Source organism: Pongo pygmaeus, chromosome 20, assembly GCF_028885625.2.
Source record: "Pongo pygmaeus isolate AG05252 chromosome 20, NHGRI_mPonPyg2-v2.0_pri, whole genome shotgun sequence".
In the NCBI taxonomy this organism is placed as follows: Eukaryota; Metazoa; Chordata; class Mammalia; order Primates; family Hominidae; genus Pongo; species Pongo pygmaeus.
Window position 1 is genome coordinate 57480623 of NC_072393.2, and position 20951 is coordinate 57501573.

The 20951-nt window shown below is 50.9% G+C and overlaps 1 protein-coding gene across 1 annotated transcript; it reads right to left on the reverse strand.

Moving 5' to 3' along the window:
- Window positions 1–117: 117 nt before the first annotated feature.
- Window positions 118–20904, reverse strand: ETFB (electron transfer flavoprotein subunit beta). Its single transcript, XM_054464365.2, has 6 exons — window positions 20743–20904; window positions 8572–8730; window positions 8109–8267; window positions 5322–5384; window positions 1908–2066; window positions 118–328 (listed from the first exon to the last, which is right to left on the reverse strand). The coding sequence occupies exons 1-6, from the start codon at window positions 20797–20799 to the stop codon at window positions 158–160; spliced, it is 768 nt and encodes a 255-aa protein (XP_054320340.1). The 5' UTR covers window positions 20800–20904; the 3' UTR covers window positions 118–157.
- Between the last annotated feature and the right edge of the window lie 47 nt (window positions 20905–20951).

Consider the following 20951-nt stretch of genomic DNA (forward strand, 5'->3'; position numbering starts at 1 on the left):
AATACAGAGGCTCCTCATGGGCAGGGACTGGATCCACAGGGCCTGGCACACAAAAGACTCAAGTAAATGTTGAATGAACCAAATAATGGGTCTCTAGGAAATAAGTTAACAGAGATAGACGTTGAGAGTCGGTTTTATTGCCATCTCTGGGAGGGGCTCAGATCCGCCCGATCTCCTTCAGCTTGGCCACCAGGTCCTCAGTGGTCTCCACCTTGACACCGGCTGTGCGCTGGGGCGGGTCCTCCACACTGATCACAGAGAGCTTGGAGGTCAGGTCTACACCCAGGTCCCCAGGCTTGATCACCTCGATCTTCTTCTTCTTGGCTTTCTGCACATGGGAAGCCATTGTTCACAGGGCTGTGGAACTCCTGCCACCCTCCTGCCACCTCCTTCCCATGGATGCCAGGCCTGCAGACCAGTCCCATGGGCTGAACCCTCTGGACCCACCCACTGGCCAGGACACACGAAACTTCTCACAGGGCCACACCTGGTGTGGACAACTCCTGCTAGCTAGGAAGCCCTGGGAGGCCCAACTACTGCAGCAGTCCTCTTCTAGGTAACCAAATCAGGAAGCCCTTCACTGGCTGCAACAGACTGGCAAACCCATCCTTTTGGTAGTAATGACTCAGTGGACTTTTGGTTGAGATGGCATGCTGAAGGCTCCCAGTAGGCTGAGATGATGCACTGAACCCTCCCTATAGACTGAGATGATGCACTGAACCCTCCCTATAGGCTGAGATGACGCACCGAACCCTCCCTATAGGCTGAGATGACGTGCCGAACCCTCCCTATAGGCTGAGATGACGCGCCGAACCCTCCCTATAGGCTGAGATGACATGCTGAACCCTCCCTATAGGCTGAGATGATGCGCTGAACCCTCCCTATAGGCTGAGATGACGCGCTGAACTCTCCCTATAGGCTGAGATGACACGCTGAACTCTCCCTATAGGCTGAGATGACACGCTGAACTCTCCCTATAGGCTGAGATGACACGCTGAACCCTCCCTATAGGCTGAGATGACACGCTGAACCCTCCCTATAGGCTGAGATGACGCGCTGAACTCTCCCTATAGGCTGAGATGACACGCTGAACTCTCCCTATAGGCTGAGATGACACGCTGAACTCTCCCTATAGGCTGAGATGACACGCTGAACCCTCCCTATAGGCTGAGATGATGCACTGAACCCTCCCTATAGGCTGAGATGACACGCTGAACTCTCCCTATAGGCTGAGATGACACGCTGAACCCTCCTTATAGGCTGAGATGATGCGCTGAACTCTCCCTATAGGCTGAGATGATGTAGTGAACACTCTGTAATGGCTGAAATGACTCATTGAACCCTCCCCATTAGTTGAGATGATCCAATGAACCCTCCCTGTTGGCTGAGATGAATATTCTCCATTGGTGGAGATGACCCACTAAACTGTTAATATTGGCCAAGATGACCCAGCGAACCCATCCTACTGGCCATGATGATTAGTGAACTCTACCTGTTAGCCAAGAGACCTCATGCACCCTTCCTAGTTAACTAAGATATCTACACGGTAACTTCACATTGGCGAAAATTACCAAGGAGACCTTCCCTAATGAACCTAGATGACCCAGTGAACTTGTTCCACTGGCTGGAATGACAAAGGGAACACTTTCTGCTGCCCAGCGAAGCCTTTCTACTGGCCTAGATACCAGCAAGCCCTCCCTGCTAGCCAAAGCAGCCCCCATGAACTCTCAGTATTGGCAGAGATGACCCAGCAAACTCTCTCTATCAGCCAAACTCCAGGTGACGGCTTCCTGTGCATGAGACCTCCTTTGTATCCTTCCCTCCCCACGTGCGACCACCGGGGGGCACTGGGCTGGCAATGTGCTTGCCACCCCCAGGCCCTCAGTGCCCGCTGGCCAGGGGCTCACCATGATGTTGGGCAGCGTGGCGTAGCGGGGCTCGTTGAGCCTCAGGTCAGCTGTCACCACAGCTGGCAGCTTCAGGCGCAGGGTCTCCAGGCCTCCATCGATCTCCCGCTCCACTTTCAACTTGTCCCCCTCCAGTGTCACCTGGGAGGCAAATGTGCCCTGGGGAGGGACAGTGTAGGAGGAGAGTGGGTGAGGCTAATTCAGGTCCGACCTGAGCAGTCCGCTTATGCCACTACTGAGTACACGCATGGACAAGTGAATGAATGAGGGAGTGAACAATGCAGGGTCCCCTGAGGTTTAGAATCGACCTTGTACACCTGGGAGAGGGTCTCTTTCCTTTCCCTGAGAGCCACGGTGTATGTCCTGATGTCCTATGTCCTGATGCTGCCAGTGAGGCCTCCCTGCCTTCCTGACAGTGAACATGTACTGAGTGCTGGGCCCTGTGCTAAGCAACTGATGTGTCAAATCATCGAATCCTCACAGGAACTTTATGAGGTAAATGTTATTATCCCCACTTTACAGATGAGAGAAACTGAGGCAGCAAGATGCTGAGTTACATGCCTACTGCCACCCACAGCTGGTAAATCCAAAAGCTGACAATCTGGCTCCCAACAGCCCCCCGTGAGGCCCCTCCGCTGGGCAGACAACAGAACTGTGTGTGTCCACACCAGTCCTTAAACCAACTTCTGGGACCCCATCCTCTAGCCAGGTCCCTTTGCCTCTCAGTCCTGAATCAACATTTCCTCCCCAGTAACTGATGCCACCTACTCCTCTTTGTCTAACAACCTTTCTCCCTGTCCACTTATTAACTGGACACATCTTTCAGGTCTTAGTGTGAACATCACATCCCTTCATTCACAACCTCCTACTAGTGCCCTTATGAACCTGCCCCTGGAGACACACTGTCAACACGACCGGTGAAGCACCAGCTTGGGTGGGCGCATATTCTGCCAGGGAAGACAACCAGTCACCAGCGAAAAACACACACACAAATGAGATCATTTCCAATCAGAAGGAATAAGAAGAAAATAAGAGACATGATATGAGAGCAAGAAGGGCGCAACGTTGGAGAAGCTAGTCAGACAGTGGTAAATCCTTTGAAGATAAAACAGGATAATGGTTTTGAATGTGTTGTCCCATCCAGTAGCCACTGGCCGCGTGTGGCTGCCCAGCCAGTACAGCTGAGGAATGAATTTTTAAATTTTATTTAAATTTAAATACTGATAATTTGGCCAGGCGCAGTGGCTCATGCCTGTAATCCCAGCACTTTGAGGGGCCAGGTGCATCACTTGAGGTCAGGAGTTCAAGACCAGCCTGGCCAACATGGCGAAACCCTGTCTCTACTAAGAATACAAAAATTATCCAGGTATGGTGATGCATGCTTGTAATCCGATCTACTTGGGAGGCTGAGGCAGGAGAATAGCTTAAATTCGGGAGGCGGAGGCTGCAGTGAGCCAAGATCGCACCACTGCACTCCAGCCTGGGGACAGAACAAGACTCCACCTCAAAAAAATAAAAATAAATAAATACGGAGAATTCAAGATACATTATCATGATTGTGGTGATGATTTCATGGATGTAACACATATCAAAACTTATCAAATTTTGGAGGGCTGAGGTGAGCAGATTGCTTGAGCCCAGGAGTTAAAGACCAGCTTGGGCAACATAGTGAGACCCCCATCTCTATCTAAATAAAAGTGTTTAAGAAAAGCAAACTTAACAAATTGTGCAACTTAGATATGTGCAGTTTATTGTAGGTAAAAAACTCAACGAAGCTGTTTAAAAAAAAAAAAAACCACAGATACCCAATGCAGTTACTGCAAATGTAGTTACTAGAAAACTTTTAAGTTTGTTTTGAACAATTTAGGTGTGTAAATCTATTTCAACTGTGATCTTTAGGAATGTGTTTCTCATAGAAATTTAGCACCTGAATTGAGATGTGCTGTAAATATAAAATACATGCTGAATTTTGAAGATTTAGTACAAAGAAAATCCAAAAAACATAAAATACAGATGGTCCCTGACTTATGACAGTTTGAATTAAGATTTTTCAGTTTTCCGATGGTGTGACAGTGGTAAACATTCAGTAGAAACCATACTGCCAGTGTCTGTATAACCATTCCGTTTTTTTAGTTCCAGTACAGTATTTAATAAATTACATGGGATATTTAGCACTTTATTATAAAATAGGCTTTATGTTAGATTATCTTACCCCACTGTAGGCTAACGTTAAGTGTTGTGACATGTTTAAGGTAGGCTGGGCTCAGCTAGGATATTTGGTACATTAAGTATATTAAATGCATTCTTTCAGTTATAATATTTTCAATTTATGATGGGTTTATCAGGACATAACCCCATTGCTTGTACAGCATGTGTATCTTAATATTTTTTATGTTGATTACAAGTTAAAATAATATTTTAGATATAATGGGGTGAAATAAAATATAATTTTGTCTGTTTCTTTTTACTTTTTTATGTAGCTGTGAAAAATTTTAAATTTGCCTATGTGCCTTGTTTCTTTTTTTTTTTTTTTTTTTTTTTTTTTTTTGAGACAGGGTTTCCCTCTTTCACCCAGGCTGGAGTACAGTGGTATGATCACAACTCACTGCAGTCTCGACCTCCTAAGCTCAAGGGATCCTCCCACCTCAGCCTCCTGAGGCTGGGACTACAGGCATGTGCCTTCACACCCAGCTAACTTTTCTTTTTTGGTAGAGATGGGGTCCCACTATGTTGCCAAGGCTGGTCGCGAGCTCCTGGGCTCAAGTAATCCTCCCACCTTGGCCTCCCAAAGTGCTAGGACTATAGGTGTGAGCCACCGTGCCAAGCCTGCATTTCTTTTTTCTCTTTTTGAGACGGAAGCTCCCTCTGTTGCCAGGCTGGAGTGCAGTGGGGTGCGATCTTGCCTCACTGTAACCTCCGCCTCCCGAGTTCAAGCAATTCTCCTCCCTCGGCCCCCCGAGTAGCTGAGACTACAGGTGCACGCCACCACACCCAGCTAATTTTTAAATTTTTAGTAGAGACGGAGTTTCAACATGTTGACCAGGCTGGTCTCAAACTCCTCCTGACCTCAAGTGATCTGCCTGCCTCGGCCTCCCAAACTGCTGGGATTACAGGCATGAGTCATCATGCCTGACCCCAGCCTGCATTTCTATTGGACTGGCAGAGATGGGGATTGGGGAACCTGGAGTTGAGGGGGTGGGCATGAGTATTTCATGTAGGATGGCAAGAAAGGCCCCTTTGAAGAGGTGATACCTCAGCAGAGACCTCAAGGAGGGGAACGAGAAAGCCATGAGGCAATCTGAGGGAACAGTGTTCCAGGAGGAGAGAACAGCAAATGCAAAGGCCTTGAGGCAGAAATGAAGTTTGAGGGATGAGGGCCTGGCCCTCAGCAGGTGCTCCCCACTCCAGTCTCACCTGTGGCCAGTCGAGAAATCCAGCTGTCATCTGCCCTGTCTGGTTACAGTCATCATCGATGGCCTGAATGGGGAGAGAGAGAAGACTGTATGACAATCAATGGAGCTCATGGACCATTCGGGCCTCTGTCTAGAACAGGGGTTGGCAAACTTTTTCTTTGTTTTTTTTTCTTTTTGAGATGGAGTCTTGCTCTGTCACCAGGCTGGAGTGCAATGGTACAATCTTGACTCACTGCAACCTCCGCCTCTTGGGTTCAAGCAATTCTCCTGCCTCAGCCTCCTGAGTAGCTGGGATTACAGGCACCCAACACCACGCCCAGCTAATTTTTGTATTTTTAGTAGAGACAGGGTTTCAACATGTTGGCCAGGCTGGTCTTGAACTCCTGACCTCAGATGATCCCCCAAAGCTCTGGGATTACAAGCATCAGTCACCGCACCCAGTCGGGTTGGCAAACCTTTTCTATAGTGGAACAGATGTAGTAAATATTTTAGGCTTTGCAGATCATACGGTCTCTGTCACAGTGACTCAGCTCTGCTGTTGTAGTGCACAGGCAGCCATAAATAATATGTAAATGAATGTATGTGGTGATGTTCCAATAAAGCTTTATTTACAAATCAGAGGTTGCTGTGGGCCATAGTTCGCTGACTTTTGGTCTAGAATGATCCCTTCACCTGGGCCCAGAGATAAGCAGCCACTTGTCCAGGGACATGTAGGGCCACCTGGAATCCCTGTCGCCAAGTCTCTGCCCTCTGTATAAAGCCTCTCAGGAGTCCCGCCCTATGTGGCCCCTGGGCAGCTGCATGAACAGGATCTGGGCCAGCGAGGACATTCTAGCCCCAACCCCAGTGATTAGTTCAGGGAGGGGCACATGACTCAAGCTGCACCAAAGAAGAGTCAGCCCTGGAGTTTGCTGGAGCCCTTGGGAAAGAGGCTCCTTTCTTTCTGCTGGGGTCACTGAGCTGGTGGGATCTGAGCCTGGAGATGCAGACAGTGAAGCCAAGGTAGAGGGGAGCCTACAGCCCATATGTGACCCTGGATCAAGCTGTGCCTGAAGCCCCTGATTTACGTGAGATAATAAATTCCTTTCTGGCTTAAGCCAGTTTGAGTTGTGAATCTGCTTCCTAGAACAAACAGTATCCTGACCAGTTCATCCGGCATTTCCCCAGCTGGAGGCCCTGGCCCCAGGAACTGTCCCTGGCCCAGGACAGGTAGGACATCGGAGTCTGAGAACCACCAGCAAATGCAGGGGGCTGCAAAGGCCATGCTTCCAACACCTCGGCCTCTGCAGCCCCACCCAGGCCCTGCCTTTTTGGCCTGTTCTCCAGGTAGGCCCTTCGGCCGCAGTTGACTGTCTGTACTCTGATGCCCCTGCTGTTGGTAATCTCTCTCTGTTTCTTCTGACTTTCTCAGGGCTGGGCAGGACACCCAGTGACCTACCTGGACCCACCAGCCTCCTCTTTGTCCCAGAACTGACCTGGCCCTGGGATCCCCATCTCTTTCCGGGGGCCCCAGCTCTACCTGAGCCTGCTGTGCTCTGCTGTCTCCATGCTCTGCTTGACATACCTTGCAGTCTTTGGCCTTCCTTCTCAGCCTCATCCCTAATTCCCTGCCTCTTCTCACTCCCGTCTGCCTGTGGCTCTTCTGACGTCCCTCTTCTGCCCGTTCCCTGGTTGAGGCCATGAGGTTTGTCCTCAAATGAGATGAGCTACCCCTGAGGAGAGGTGGTGCCTCAGGGTCTCCTGGGGGAACAGATGAGCCCCATGTACCTCTGTCTCAGTGGGGAGCACCAGTGTGGCAGGGAAGGTTCTGGTCGGGTCCTCACCCAGCCCTAACCTCCTTCCCTACCTCCTGGCCTCCAATCTCCCCTTCCAGTCCATTCTCAAAGCCCAGGGGGACTCTTTCTGTACCTAGTGCTGATCCTGCCCGTCTTCTGCTCATAGACCTCCCGTAGCTCCCCAGTGCCCTCCAAAATTCTCAAGTCTCTATTTCAAGCCCAGGCCTGTCTTCTGAACCTGCATCAATGTCTCCTGGGCTCTTCACACTCCCCATGTGGGATCCTCCTCTAACCTCCTGTTCTTCCTGGGTTTCCCACCTGTGTTACCAAGGCAGACCCAGGCATTGTCCTTGCCTCCTCCCTGCCCTCCCTCCCCATGCTAAGCCCAGTCTCTCCTGCCACATTATGTCTCTGCTCTGTCCTGTCACCTTTGGCCGAGGCCTCATTCTCCCCATGTGACCATCACCTCAGCCTCCCAGCCTCTAAACTCACCCAAAAGGATATTTCTTCTTTTTTTTCTTTTTTTTTGAGACAGAGTCTCGCTCTGCTCCCAGGCAGGAGTGCAGTGGTGCAATCTTGTATCACTGCAACCTCCGCCTCCCAGGTTCCAGTGATTCTCATGCCTCAGCCTCCCAAGTAGCTGGGATTACAGGCAGGTGCCACCACACCCGGCTAATTTTTATATTTTTAGAAGAGACGGGGTTTCACCATGTTGGCCACGCTAATCTCAAACTCTCGACCTCAAGTGATCCGCCCACCTCGGCCTCCCAAAGTGCTGAGATTACAGGTGTAAGCCACTGTGCCTGGCCCAAGAGGATCTTTCTAACACCCAGAGGGACTCTGTCCTCCCTGCTCAAACTCTCTGTCAGGAGGGTCAGCAAAGTCCCAAGCTGCTCAGCCTGGAGTGGTGAATGCCCTGGGCCTGGCCACCTGCTGTCTCACCCTGTATCTCCACCACCTTTCTCCCGAGCAGGGATGAGCAAGGGGGCACAGGGAGGGCTGACCACAGCTACCTGTTTGCCCAGCAGCACCAAGTCCACCTTCTCCTTCTCTGCCAGCTTGGCCAGGACCCGAGCCACCTGCAGGGGACCCAAGCGTTCTGCTTCTGCTGGGGGCACCTCCACGTGGATACCTCGGTCTGCACCCATGGCCAAGGCGGTACGAATGGTCTCCTGCCAAGGACAGAGGGGCTTGACTTGGCTGCTATCCTCAGGGGGACCTAGGAGTCTGGCTCCCAGCCCCTCCTCCTTCAGACCCAGGAGTCCAGGCCCCCATCCCCTCCTTCCTCAGACCCAGGAGTCCAGGCCCCCACCCCCTCCTTCCTCAGACCCAGGAATCCAGGTTATCAGCCCATCCTCCCTCCGACCCAGGGATCCAGACTTCCAGCCTCCTCCTCCCTCAGACCCAGGAGTCCAGGTCCCAGCCCCTCCTCCCTCAGACCCAGGAGTCCAGCCCCCTCCCCAAGACCTTGAGCACCTGGCACTGTGCAGGCCCACAGCTGACGGCGATGACCTCCTTCACCAGCTTCTTCTCCTTGAGCCGCACAGCCTCCTCCACTGCGATCTCACAGAAGGGGTTCATGGAGTGCTTCACGCCATCCGTGACCACACCGGTCCTGTCAGGCTTCACTCGGATCTGCTCAGCAGGAGGGGAGGGGGCGGGGTCAGGAGGAAACAGGCAAGAAGGTGGGGGCCTCAGCACCAACCCTCTCTCAGGCTGGATGAGGACAACAACAGCCTAGAAAGGGGCAGGGCCTTGTCCAGGGTCACACAGCTCCAGGGACAGAACTGGGTTAGAGTTTGTAGGCAGGGGCAGGTCACCCTGTCTCCTTCTCTCATCCAGCCATTCCTGGGTACCAGGGACATCTGACTTGATCATCCCTACTGTTGTCACTGCTCCTCTCAGGCCTGAAAGAGTGTTTCTCAAATTTACAGTATTTATGGTAACCCACAGTGAGAGGTACATTTTACCATATCTCCAAGTGTATATAAATACATAACACACTGATACATAAATAAAAATGAGGAGAAGAAAAGGAAAAACCAGTTAGGTAGACAGTTAAGGGTGGTTCTCAGAGAAGCAGCCTGCCTGAAAAATCACAGCTACAGGCAACAATAGAGCAGCCTGGGGAAAACTCAGGCTGCTCCTGCACAGACAAGCAGGCAGGTCCCACAGAAGCCTTTTGTTCTTTGTGTGATTGACAGGCTCCCAGGAAAAGTTCCCTCCCCTTTTCAGGCATGTACATGGTGGTCTCTGTGGGAACTTGTACAGGGAAGGGCGGAGCTTACCTAAAACAAGCCCACGGTTACACAAACAAGAGAAGCGGAGCTTTGTGCTTGCCTAAAGATGTACCCACAACTACGTAGATAACGGAGAGTTATGCAGATAGCTTTACAGATAAGATACTCAAACAGCTACAAAGATGAAAGGAGTTTCTTATAAAAGCTTTTGGTTTCTTTTGCTGTGCAGAAGCTCTTTAGTTTAACCATCAGAGTGAACAGGCAACCTACAGAATGGGAGAAAATTTTCGCAACCTACTCATCTGACAAAGGGCTAATATCCAGAATCTACAATGAACTCAAACAAATTTACAAGAAAAAAACAAACAACCCCATCAAAAAGTGGGCGAAGGATATGAATAGACACTTCTCAAAAGAAGACATTTATGCAGCCAAAAAACACATGAAAAAATGCTCATCATCACTGGCCATCAGAGAAATGCAAATCAAAACCACAATGAGATACCATCTCACACCAGTTAGAATGGTGATCATTAAAAAGTCAGGAAACAACAGGTGCTGGAGAGGATGTGGAGAAATAGGAACACTTTTACACTGTTGGTGGGACTGTAAACTAGTTCAACCATTGTAGAAGTTGGTGTGGCAATTCCTCAGGGATCTAGAACTAGAAATACCATTTGACCCAGCCATCCCATTACTGGGTATATACCCAAAGGATTATAAATCATGCTGCTATAAAGACACATGCACACGTATGTTTATTGCGGCACTATTCACAATAGCAAAGACTTGGAACCAACCCAAATGTCCAACAATGATAGACTGGATTAAGAAAATATGGCACATATACACCATGGAATACTATGCAGCCATAAAAAATGATGAGTTCATGTCCTTTGGAGGGACATGGATGAAGCTGGAAACCATCATTCTCAGCAAACTATTGCAAGGACAAAAAAACAAACACCGCATGTTCTCACTCATAGGTGGGAATTGAACAATGAGAACACATGGACACAGGAAGGGGAACATCACACACCGGGGACTGTTGTGGGGTGGGGGGAGAGGGGAGGGATAGCATTAGGAGAGATACCTAATGTTAAAGGACAAGTTAATGGGTGCAGCACACCAACATGGCACATGTATACATATGTAACAAACCGGCACGTTGTACACATGTATCCTAAAACTTAAAGTATAATAATAATTAAAAAAATAAATAAATAAAAAATTAAAAAAAAAAAAGCTTTTGGAATCAACTGTAAAAATGGCAACCGGCTTGGGCTTCCCTCTCCTCTGCAGAGAGCTTTCTTCTTTTGCTTATTAAACTTTCGCTCCAACCTCACCCTTTGGGTGGTCTATGCTCTTTAATTCTCTTGGTTGTGAAACGAGCTCGGATAACACCTTAGACAACGTGACCAGTGACCCTGACCTGTTTCACAAATGCCACTGCAGTGTAAGGGTCAGTGACCAATACTTACCCTGGCTACACACACACCATACCCTGACATTTTCTACCCTTTTTCAGAAAAATGCCAGCCCTCTGCCTGGATGTCATGATCACACATGGTCACAACCTCATTTGGAAAACCCCAGCACCAAAGACCTCTGCTAAACAGACAGGGGAGGTAAGGAAGGTGAGTGGCAAACCCCACCCATTTGCTTCTGCACATCATTTTTGTCTCTCCTGGGCCCCACTGTGTGCCTGGCTCTGAGCTGGATCCTGGGGACACCATCGTGTGCCAGGGAGAGAGGCTTCCGGTGTAGACCAGGGTGTAGCGTGAACCACTAACCACCCTCCTATTAGTTTCTCTCGGCTGCCATAACAAATCACCACATACTTGGTGGCTTAGAATCTTACAGCTCTGGAGGCCAGAAGTCCAAAGTCAGTGTCACCAGGGTGAGACCAAGGGGTCTGCAGGCCCCAGGGGGGACACGTTTCTTGCCTCCTCCAGCTTCTGCTGACACTCCCTGGCTTGTGGCTGCATCGCTTTATCTTCAATGCCAGCATCCTCAGCTCTGTCTTCACATGGCCTTCTCCTCTCTCTGTGTGTCTAGTCTCCCTCTGTCTCTCTCTTATAAGGACTCTTGAGATGGCATTCAGGGCCCACCTAAATAATCCAGGATAATGCCCCCATCTCAAGATGCTTAATTTAATCACATCTACAAAGACCCTGTTTCTAATTTTTTTTTTTTTTTCAGATGGGCTATCGCTCTGTCACCCAGGCTGGAGTACAGTGGTGAAATCTCAGCTCACTGCACCCTCTGCCTCCCGGGTTCAAGCAATTTGCCTGCCTCAGCCTCCCAAGTAGCTGGGATTACAGGCATGCGTCACCATGCCTGGCTAATTTTTGTATTTTTAGTACAGACAGGGTTTCACCATGCTGGCCAGGCTGGTCTTGAACTCCTGACCTCAGGTGATCTGCCCTCCTCGGCCTCCCAAAGTGCTGGGATTACAGGCGTGAGCCACCATGGCCAGCCTGCAAAGACCCTGTTTCTAAGTGATTTCCCCTTCTCAGGTGCCAGGGATTGAAACCTGGCTGTTTTGGAGGGCTATTTCTTGGCCCACCACAATCCTCTTTTTTTTCTTTCTTTTTTTTTTTTTTTTTTGAGATGGAGTCTTGCTCTGTTGTCCAGGTTGGAGAGCAGTGGCATGATCTCGGCTCACAGCAACCTCTGCCTCCTCAGTTCAAGCGATTCTCCTGCCTCAGCCTCCCGAGTAGCTGGGATTACAGGCGCCCACCACCACGCCCAGCTAATTTTTTGTATTTTTAATAGAGACAGGGTTTCATTATGTTGGCCAGGCTGGTCTCGAACTCCTGATCTCCAGTGATCCACCCACCTCAGCCTCCCAAAGGCAGGGGGATTACAGGCGTGAGCCACCGCTCCCGGCCCAACCTGAGTTTTTATACGGTCATTCTGGATTCTTGGTGGAGAAAATTGGAAAAGGATGAGAGGAAGTGGGGAGACAGTTGGGTGGCTCTTTGTCACCAAAATGAGAGGTGACAGTGGCTCAGACAGCTGTGACAGCAGAGACAGATGCAAGAGGTTTCTGGAGGTGCAACTGACAGGCCATGGTGCGCGATGGGAAGATGACACCAAAAAGGGGCTTCCAGTCAGTACATCAGCCTGAGCCGGGAAGACGGCGAGTTTGGTTTGGGGCACAAATTTTTAAAAAGCCTCCAGGGATATCCAGAGAAGCCTTGCTAGGGAGCTGCCCCATTTGGCCTGGAGCCCGCCCTATTTCTCTTCTCCCATGTGGCCGCCACCCAGGGCTTGGCCAGAGCAGATTTCGGGTGGCAGCTGTGCCTGGTGAGGACACTGGGATGCCCTTGCTATTTCCCTGCCCCTTTTTCTCTGGGGCTGTGGGTGTAACTGTTCCTCCCACAGGCAGGACAGAATCCAAGATGAGAAGGTGGGACCCATAAGGGGCTTCCCACTCTGGCTGTGCCTCATGGAGAGGGTAACGTTAAAAGATGGAGGACGGAGACCGGGCGCAGTGGCTCATATCTGTAATCCCAGAACTTTGGGAGGCCAAGGTGGGAGGATCGCTTGTGCCCAGGAGTTGGATACTAGCCTGGGCAACAGGTTCTACAAACAACAACAACAAAAACAAAAACAGCTGGGCATGGTGGCTCACGCCTGTAATCCCAGCACTTTGGGAGGCCAAGGTGGGCAGATCACCTGAGGTCAGGAGTTCGAGACCAGCCTGGCCAACATGGTGAAACTCCGTCTCTACTAAAAATAAAAATAAAATAAAAAATTAGCCGTGCATGGTAGCGCACACCTGTAATTGCAGCTACTCAGAGGCTGGGGCAGGGACAATTGCTTGAACCCAGGAGGTGAAGGTTGTAATGAGCCAAGATTGCGCCACGGCACTCCAGCCTGGGCGATAGAGCAAGACTCCACCTCAAAACAAACAAACAAACAACAACAACAAAAAAAAACAGCTGGGTGTGGTGGCACACACCTGTAGTCCCAGCTACTCAGGAGGCTGAGGTGGGAGGATCACCTGAGCCCAGGAGGTCAAGGGTGCAGTGAGCTGTGATCATGCCACTACATGTAACCTGGGTGACAGAGCAAGATCTCATCTCAAAAAAAAAAAAAAAAGGAAAGAAAAAGAAAAAGGAGAAAGAGGAAGAGGAGCTGGAAGAGGAAAGGAAAGAGAAAGAACTGTTATTTTCGTCTCTCTCGTTGCCCAGGCTGGAGTGCTGAGGTGCCACCTTGCCTTACTGCAACCTCCACCTCCAGGGCTCAGGTGATCCTCCCACTTCAGCCTCCCCAGTAGCTGGGACCACAGGTGGGCACCACCATGCCAGGCTAATTTTTTTTTTTACTTTTTGTAGAGAAAGGATTTCCCCATGTTTCCCAGGCTGGTCTGGAACTCCTGGCCTAAAGTGATCCGCCTGCTTCGGCCTACCAAAGTGATGGGATTACAGGTGTGAGTCGCAGTGCCTGGCCTTTTTTCTTAAAAAAAAAACACAACATAGGAGTTGCCCCTTTAAGACAGAAAAAAACCTCATCTACCCATCAGTAAGAGGCCCCAAGCTTCTTGCTGTGAGTCCGGGAGGCTTCAGAAGGGCCTCAAGCCACATCTTGCTCTTGCTCTGGCAGAACTCCCAGCCCTAAGCTCCTGATTCCCAGGCTCCTGACTCCTGAGGAGAAAGGGTAAGAACTTTCCAGACACACACACATGCACACACACACACCCAAGGAAACAAACTAGCTCATCTTCTCAATTAAGCTTGAGTTGACTTCAAGCTTGAAAAACAGTTTAGTTAAATTACATAAGTCGGGAAACAATGGTAGAGCTGAAAAATGATAGCTTGTTTGTTTTTTAAATAATGATGGCTCATGCGTGTAATCCCAGCACCTTAGGAGACTGAGGAAGGAGGATCACTGGAGCCCAGGATTTCAAGACCAGCCTGGGCAACACAGAGAGACTCCATCTCTACCAAAAAACAAACTATTAGCAGGTCATGGTGGCGTGCACCTGTAGTCCCAGCTACTGAGGAGGCTGAGGTGGGAGGATGGCTTGAACCCAGGAGGGTCGAGGCTGCAGCGAGCTGTGACTGCGCCACTCCAGCCTGGGTGACAGAGCTAGACCTTGTCTCAAAAAAAAAAAAAAAAAGTTTTATAATTGAGGTAAATCATTCAGCATTAAGTGCTGGCTTTCTCTTAAAGAGACGACATATCCACCAATATCAAAAACAGCCTCAAAGCTGGGCGTGGTGGCTCACACCTGTAATCCCAGCACTTTGGGGGGCTGAGGTGCGTGGATCACTTGTGGTCAGGAGTTCGAGACCAGCCTGGCCAACACGGTGAAACCACGTCTCTACTAAAAATACAAACATTCGTCGAGCGTGGTAGCACGTGCCTGTAATTCCAGCTACTTGGGAGGCTTAGGCAGGAGAATCGCTTGAACCCGGCAGGTGGAGGTTGCAGTGAGCAGGGATCACACCAGTGCACTCCAGCCTGGGTGACAGACCAGATTCCGTCTCAAAAAAAAAAAAAAAAAAAAAAGAAAAAAATTTAAAAAAGTAGCCCCGACCCATGCAGACGAGTCAAGGGTTTTATATGCATTAACTCGTTTGACCATCCTAATAGCCTGTGAGGTTGGTTACTGCCATTACCAGTCTCATTTTACAGATGAGGCAACTGAGGCAGAGACAGGCCAAGTGCCTTGGCCAGGGTCACACAGCACGGAAGTGGCAGGACCAGGGGTCTAACCCCAAATCTGTCTTGGGAATTGTGAGACTCTGAAAGAGGCTATGTGTGCCCACAGCATTAGAGAGCCAGTCTTCCTATTTGTTGTCCACTGCAGGCAAGAGGGATTTTCTTCTCTTCTCTTCTCTTCTCTTTTCTCTCTCTCTCTCTCTCTCTCTCTTTCTTTTTGATACAGAGTCTTGTTCTGTTGCCCAGGCTGGGGTGCAGTAGTATGATCTTGGCTCACTGCAAACTCCACCTTCTGGGTTCAAGCGAATCTCCTGCCTCAGCCTCCCCAGTAGCTGGGACTACAGGCGCCTGCCACTACGCCTGGCTAATTTTTTGTATTTTTAGTAGAGACAGGGTCTCACCGTGTTAGCCAGGATGGTCTCAATCTGCTAACCTTGTGATCCACCCGCCTCAGCCTCCCAAAGTGCTGAGATTACACGTGTGAGCCACCATGCCCGGCCCACGCCCGGCTAATTTTTTTATTTTTGTTAGAGATGGGGTTTTGTCATGTTGGCCAGGCTGGTCTCAAACTCCTGACCTCAGGTGATCCGTCCACCTCGGCCTCCCAAAATGTTGGAATTACAGGCGTGAGCCACCACGCCCGGCCCAAGAGGGATTTTATAAAGTGATTTTCAACAGCTTTTCCTGAACCCCTGACACAGCTCAAGGACTTGTGTGGTTCTGTCCTCTAGGCTTTTCTGTCAAGCCAGTCCCTGGGCACGCCCTAGGGCACTTAGCAAGCAGGACAGCCAAGGCCAGGGAGCCAACCCAGTGACAGATCACTAATTCGGCGGGGGGCAGACAGAGAACTCGTCCCTGAGGTGACATGTGAGCCCCACGTGTGCCCTGTCAGACAAGGTGGCCTTGCTGAGAACAGGAGGGGCAAGTGTGTGTAGCCCAAAGAGGAAAACCTGAAGAAACACCAGGTGCTCCCAGACGAGAGGGTGTGGCTGGTCGGGGTTGGGCCCCGAGATGGAAACACGTTTTCTGGGCCTGAAGTTTCTATCCTGTGGGGTCGTCTCTAAGAAAATGAATCCCAGATAATGAATACAAAATTGCCCAGCCTCTCCTGGCTTTATTTATTTATTTTTTTTGAGATGGAGTCTCCCTCTGTCACCCAGGCTGGAGTGCAGTGGCACAATCTCGGCTCACTGCAATCTCCGCCTCCCTGGTTCAAGCGATTCTTCTGCCTCAGCCTCCCAAGTAGCTGGGACTACAGGCACGCGCCGCCACGCCCAGCTAATTTTTGTATTTTTAGTAGAGACAGGGTTTCACTATGTTGGCCAGGATGGTCTTAAACTCCTGACCTCATGATCCGCCCGCCTCAGCCTTCCAAAGTGTGCATTTACGGGCGTGAGCCACCAGGCCCAGCCTTTCTCCTGGGGTCTTGAAAGAGGCCCTGAAGGTTAAGCTTCATCAGCTTCCTGGAAAATGTGCCCCTGGACAGGACAGGGTGTTACTGAGTTGCCAAATACCTATTAAAATGCTAGATACACGCACATACCTGGAAACATGCACACAGCCGGACACACATACACACTCACACACACACACACACACACACGAATACACTCTGAGCACAGCATTTGTTATGTTTTGAATAAATGACTAACTAAACGTCCATTACTACCACTCCCAATAAAAACACTTATTGCAGCTGGTCACAGTGGCTCACACCTGTAATCCCAGCACTTTGGGAGGCTGAGGCGGGCGGATTACCAGAGGTCAGGAGGTCTAGACCAGCCTGGCCAGCATAGCAAAACCTCGTTTCTACTAAAAATACAAAAATTAGCCGGGTGTGGTAGCTCACACATGTAATCCCAGCTACTCAGGAGGCTGAGGCAGAATTGCTTGAACCTGGGAGGTGGAGGTTCCAGTGAGCTGAGATCGTGCCACTGCACTCCAGCCTGGGCAAGATAGACTCCGTCTCAAAAAAATAAAACAAAACAAACCACTGTGTGCCAGGCACTGTTCCAAGGGCTTAATTTTCATTACAACTCAATAAAGTATATAGTACCATTATCCCCATTATACAGAGGAGAAAAATGAGGCTCAGAGTGGTGAAGCAATTTCCTCAAGGTCACACAGCAGGAAGTGGACGTAGGCGCTGGGCTCGGAGTCTGAGGTCTGCACTATTCTAGTAGTGCACCCACTGTCTCAGGAAGCAGTGACCACATCAAACTGTCTTCCCCACACCTGGAGCTCAAATTTCAGAAGGGGTGACAGACACCAGAGCAATCAATAAGTAAACGACACTGTGGATTACAAAGTGTCCACACCAACTTCCCTCTGGGGACAAGCTGGGCTCTCAGAGGGTGCCCCTGCTCCCACCTCTTTCATGGAGAATGTGAGCCACTCCCTCCACTCAGTTAGGTTGGCTCCTTGAACTTTCATCTCTAGCAAACACACTTTCCTCTCCCTTCCTAGTTGCAAAGTATAGGGGAAAACACAGCAGAACACAGGGACTCTGGGGCCTGTGATTTTAAGGAGGCAAACAGGGAAGTCCTCCCAGAGAAGGTGATGTTTCAGCAAGGAGGTGAAAGAGGTCAGGGAGTGAGCACATGATTCTGGGAACAGAGGTGGATCAGACATGGCCCCTCTCTGCAGGGAGCTACCAGCCTGGGGATGACGGAGTAGGGCAGTGGGGAACATGGGGTAAACAGAGGATCCCAATCCAGTCTGGCGAGGGCTGATGGAAGCAAATCTAGGGACTGCAGAAGCCCCCAGAGATATACCAAGGCAACCTGAGGGTGTAGGGTCAGGGGCTTCCTGGAGGAGGCGATGCCAGAGAGAATCACTGAATTATTATTATTATCTTTTTTTTTGAGACTGAGTCTAGCTCTGTCACCCAGGCTGGAGTACAGGGACACAATCCCGGCTCACTGCAACCTCTGCCTCCCAGTTTCAAGCGATTCTCCTGCCTCAGCCTCCCGAGTAGCTGGGACTACAGATACGTGCCACCATGCCTGGCTAATTTTTTTATTTTTAGTAGAGATGGGGTTTCACCATGTTGACCTGGCTGGTCTCAAACTCCTGACCTCAACTGATCCACTCGCCTCGGCCTCGCAAAGTGCAGGGATTAGAGGTGTGAGCCACCACTGCGCCTGGCCAAGAATCACTAGATTTTGATATAATCCATGAGTTGGAGTTGGGCAGGACAAAGGACAGAAAGCAGAGGTAGGAGGGTGGTGCTGGAAGAAGGCATGGAACGGGCGAGCCGTGGCCTGGTCTGTCAGGACAGAAGGAGCACGTCACAGTGGCAGAAGCACAAAGGGTAAGGGAGAGTCCAAGGAGGGAAGTGGACGGCTGAAGCAGACCATGAAGAGGAGGGTGGACCACAAAGCATCCCAAATGCCAGGCAGAGGGGCTGTGACTCTGTCCTGAGGGTGCTGGGGAGCCACAGGCGGGCTGGGAGCAGGGGAGAGCAGGGTCAGCTCTGGTGCAGAAAGGCCCCTAAGGCTGGGTAGGGGTGGGCTGAGAGGGAGAGACTGGGAGTGAGGGAGGACCAGGGTGAGGGTCCAGGTGAGACAATGACACCAAGAGACAATAGGGCAAGAAGGGCGGCGGGTGGAGAACTGACAGCTTTGGGAGAAGGGAAAGGGGGTGGGACAGTACCCAGGTCTAATCTGGTGTTTAGGAAGCTGGCAGGGTCTGAATCATTTATTTGTTCTGAAAAGGACATCAACAGACACATCCAGTGAGACAGGATGTAATGTGGGGAGCCCTGAGGCACTGTGGGAGGGGAAGGCAGCACCCTCTGGAAAGGACAGTAGCTGATTCAACGTGGCCTTCACGCTTCCCCTCTGTTCTCTCCCTGAGCACACCAGAGACATCCATGTGCCAGGCTCTGTGCTGAGTGATGCTGGGACCAGAGCTGAGTCAAACGTGGGCCTGCACCATGGGGGAGACGGATCCAATCCCACACACGCCAGGCGGGGAAGGCCAGGGCTGGGATGGAGAGAGGAGGCCCAGGGACCTGTAGGAGTCCAAAGACGTGAGAGTAACAAACAGTCAGAGCTGGGAGGAAACCAAGTGTTGGGTCCCAGAACCCCAAGAGGAATGTGTCTCAAAAGGGCTGGAGGTGACATCCCTGTCATGTGCTGCCAGAGGCATCATTAGGACAGGGGGCATTGAGGGAGATGGGAGAGCAGAGTCTAGAGCCAGACTTGCCCGGGGTTTTGATTGTAACTCTGCCACTTACTGGCTGGGAGATCTGACAGGCCTCAGTTTCCTCAACTATCCAATGGAATTAATAATACAAAGGGTTGGCCAGGCACGGTGGCTCACGCCTGTAATCCCAGCACTTTGGGAGGCCGAGGCAGGCGGGTGGATCACCTGAGGTCTGGAGTTTGAGACCAGCCTGATCAAGATGGTGAAACCCCATCTCTACTAAAAATACAAAAAATTAGCCAGGCGTGGTGGCTGGGAGATCTGACAGGCCTCAGTTTCCTCAACTATCCAATGGAATTAATAATACAAAGGGTTGGCCAGGCACGGTGGCTCATGCCTGTAATCCCAGCTACCTGGGAGGCTAAGGTAGGAGAATTGCTTGAACTCAGGAGGCAGAGGTTGCAGTGAGCCAAGATTGCGCCATTGCACTCCAGCCTGGGCAAAAAGAGCAAAACTCCGTCTCAAAAAATAAAAATAAATAATAAATAATACAAAGGGTACTGAAAGGACTGAATGGATTAATCTCTGCAAAGGACTTGGAACGATGCCTGGCACGTAAGTACCCGCTAAATGCTGGCTGCTATCATCACTGACACTTTCATGCTCAAGTCTGGCTCCTGTACCCTCTTCCCCAGCCCACTCCCTAAGCAGGCAGGGGCAGTATCAGTGTCAACTTTGTGACCCTGGTTTTGCCCACCCTGAAGCCTCCAGGGTGCCAGGCCCCTCGCTAGGTAATGCTGGGGACACGGAGGTAAGTCCCCAGGCTGATGGGAAGGGCAGACATAGAGAGACAGTCACCATCTTCAGTCCAGTTCAGGCCAAGCATTGAGAGAAATGGGCCTGAGAGACCGTGTCTGATTCACCTCTGTCCACACCAGCTTCCCTCTGGGGACAACAAGCCAGGCGCTCAGAGAGCACCCTCCCCCACCTGAGCTACCCCCAGCTGTCAGGTTGGCTCCTTGAACTTTCATCTCTAGCAAACACACTTCTCTCTCCCTAGCTAGAGCCTCCTGGCTCACCCTGTGGCTATGGAGGGTGGAAAGCAGCTTCTGGGGCCCCACAGGACCCTGTCTGACTCCCTCTATAGCACATTTCAGGTAACATAAGAGTACAATGGTAAGTAATGCAGCCTAGTGGGTGAAAGCAGTCGGAGGAACCTGGATAGAACTCTCGGCTCTGCCCTTCTCTAGCTGGGTGACCTCTCTGTGCCTCAGTTTCTCCGTGCGTTAAACAGGGACCATGACTTCTTCCAGTGGGTAAGAAATGGAGAAAGCAACTCACTCTGAACAGTTATCAAGAGAGTGAATCCAGAACGAGGGAAAAGAGAACATGGCCGTGACCCCGGAGGGATCGGATGTTAGAACTTCACTCTTGGATTTCTGCCCTCAGGTGACTCTGACGTTTGGGGGTTAAAGCGGCAGAGGTCGGGGGTTACGAGAAGACCCCCACCCAGTGTGCGCTCGCGGCCCCGGAAGCACACGGCTGCGGGACTCAGGGATGTGGGAGAGGGGGGCCCGGTCACCTTCACGGCGTAGTCGATGACCCTCTTGACAGCTACGAGCGCGCGCAGCTCCGCCATCTTTCCGCCTCAGCCACCTACAGGGTCAGCCCGCACCCTCAGCCGCTCTGTCCAGACGCCCCACCACCCCCGCCCCCCGCGCCCCTCTCTGCGCCTGCGCGCAGCACGGTCAGCCAGTCAACCGCTGCAGAGCCCGCCTCCCCGACAGAGGA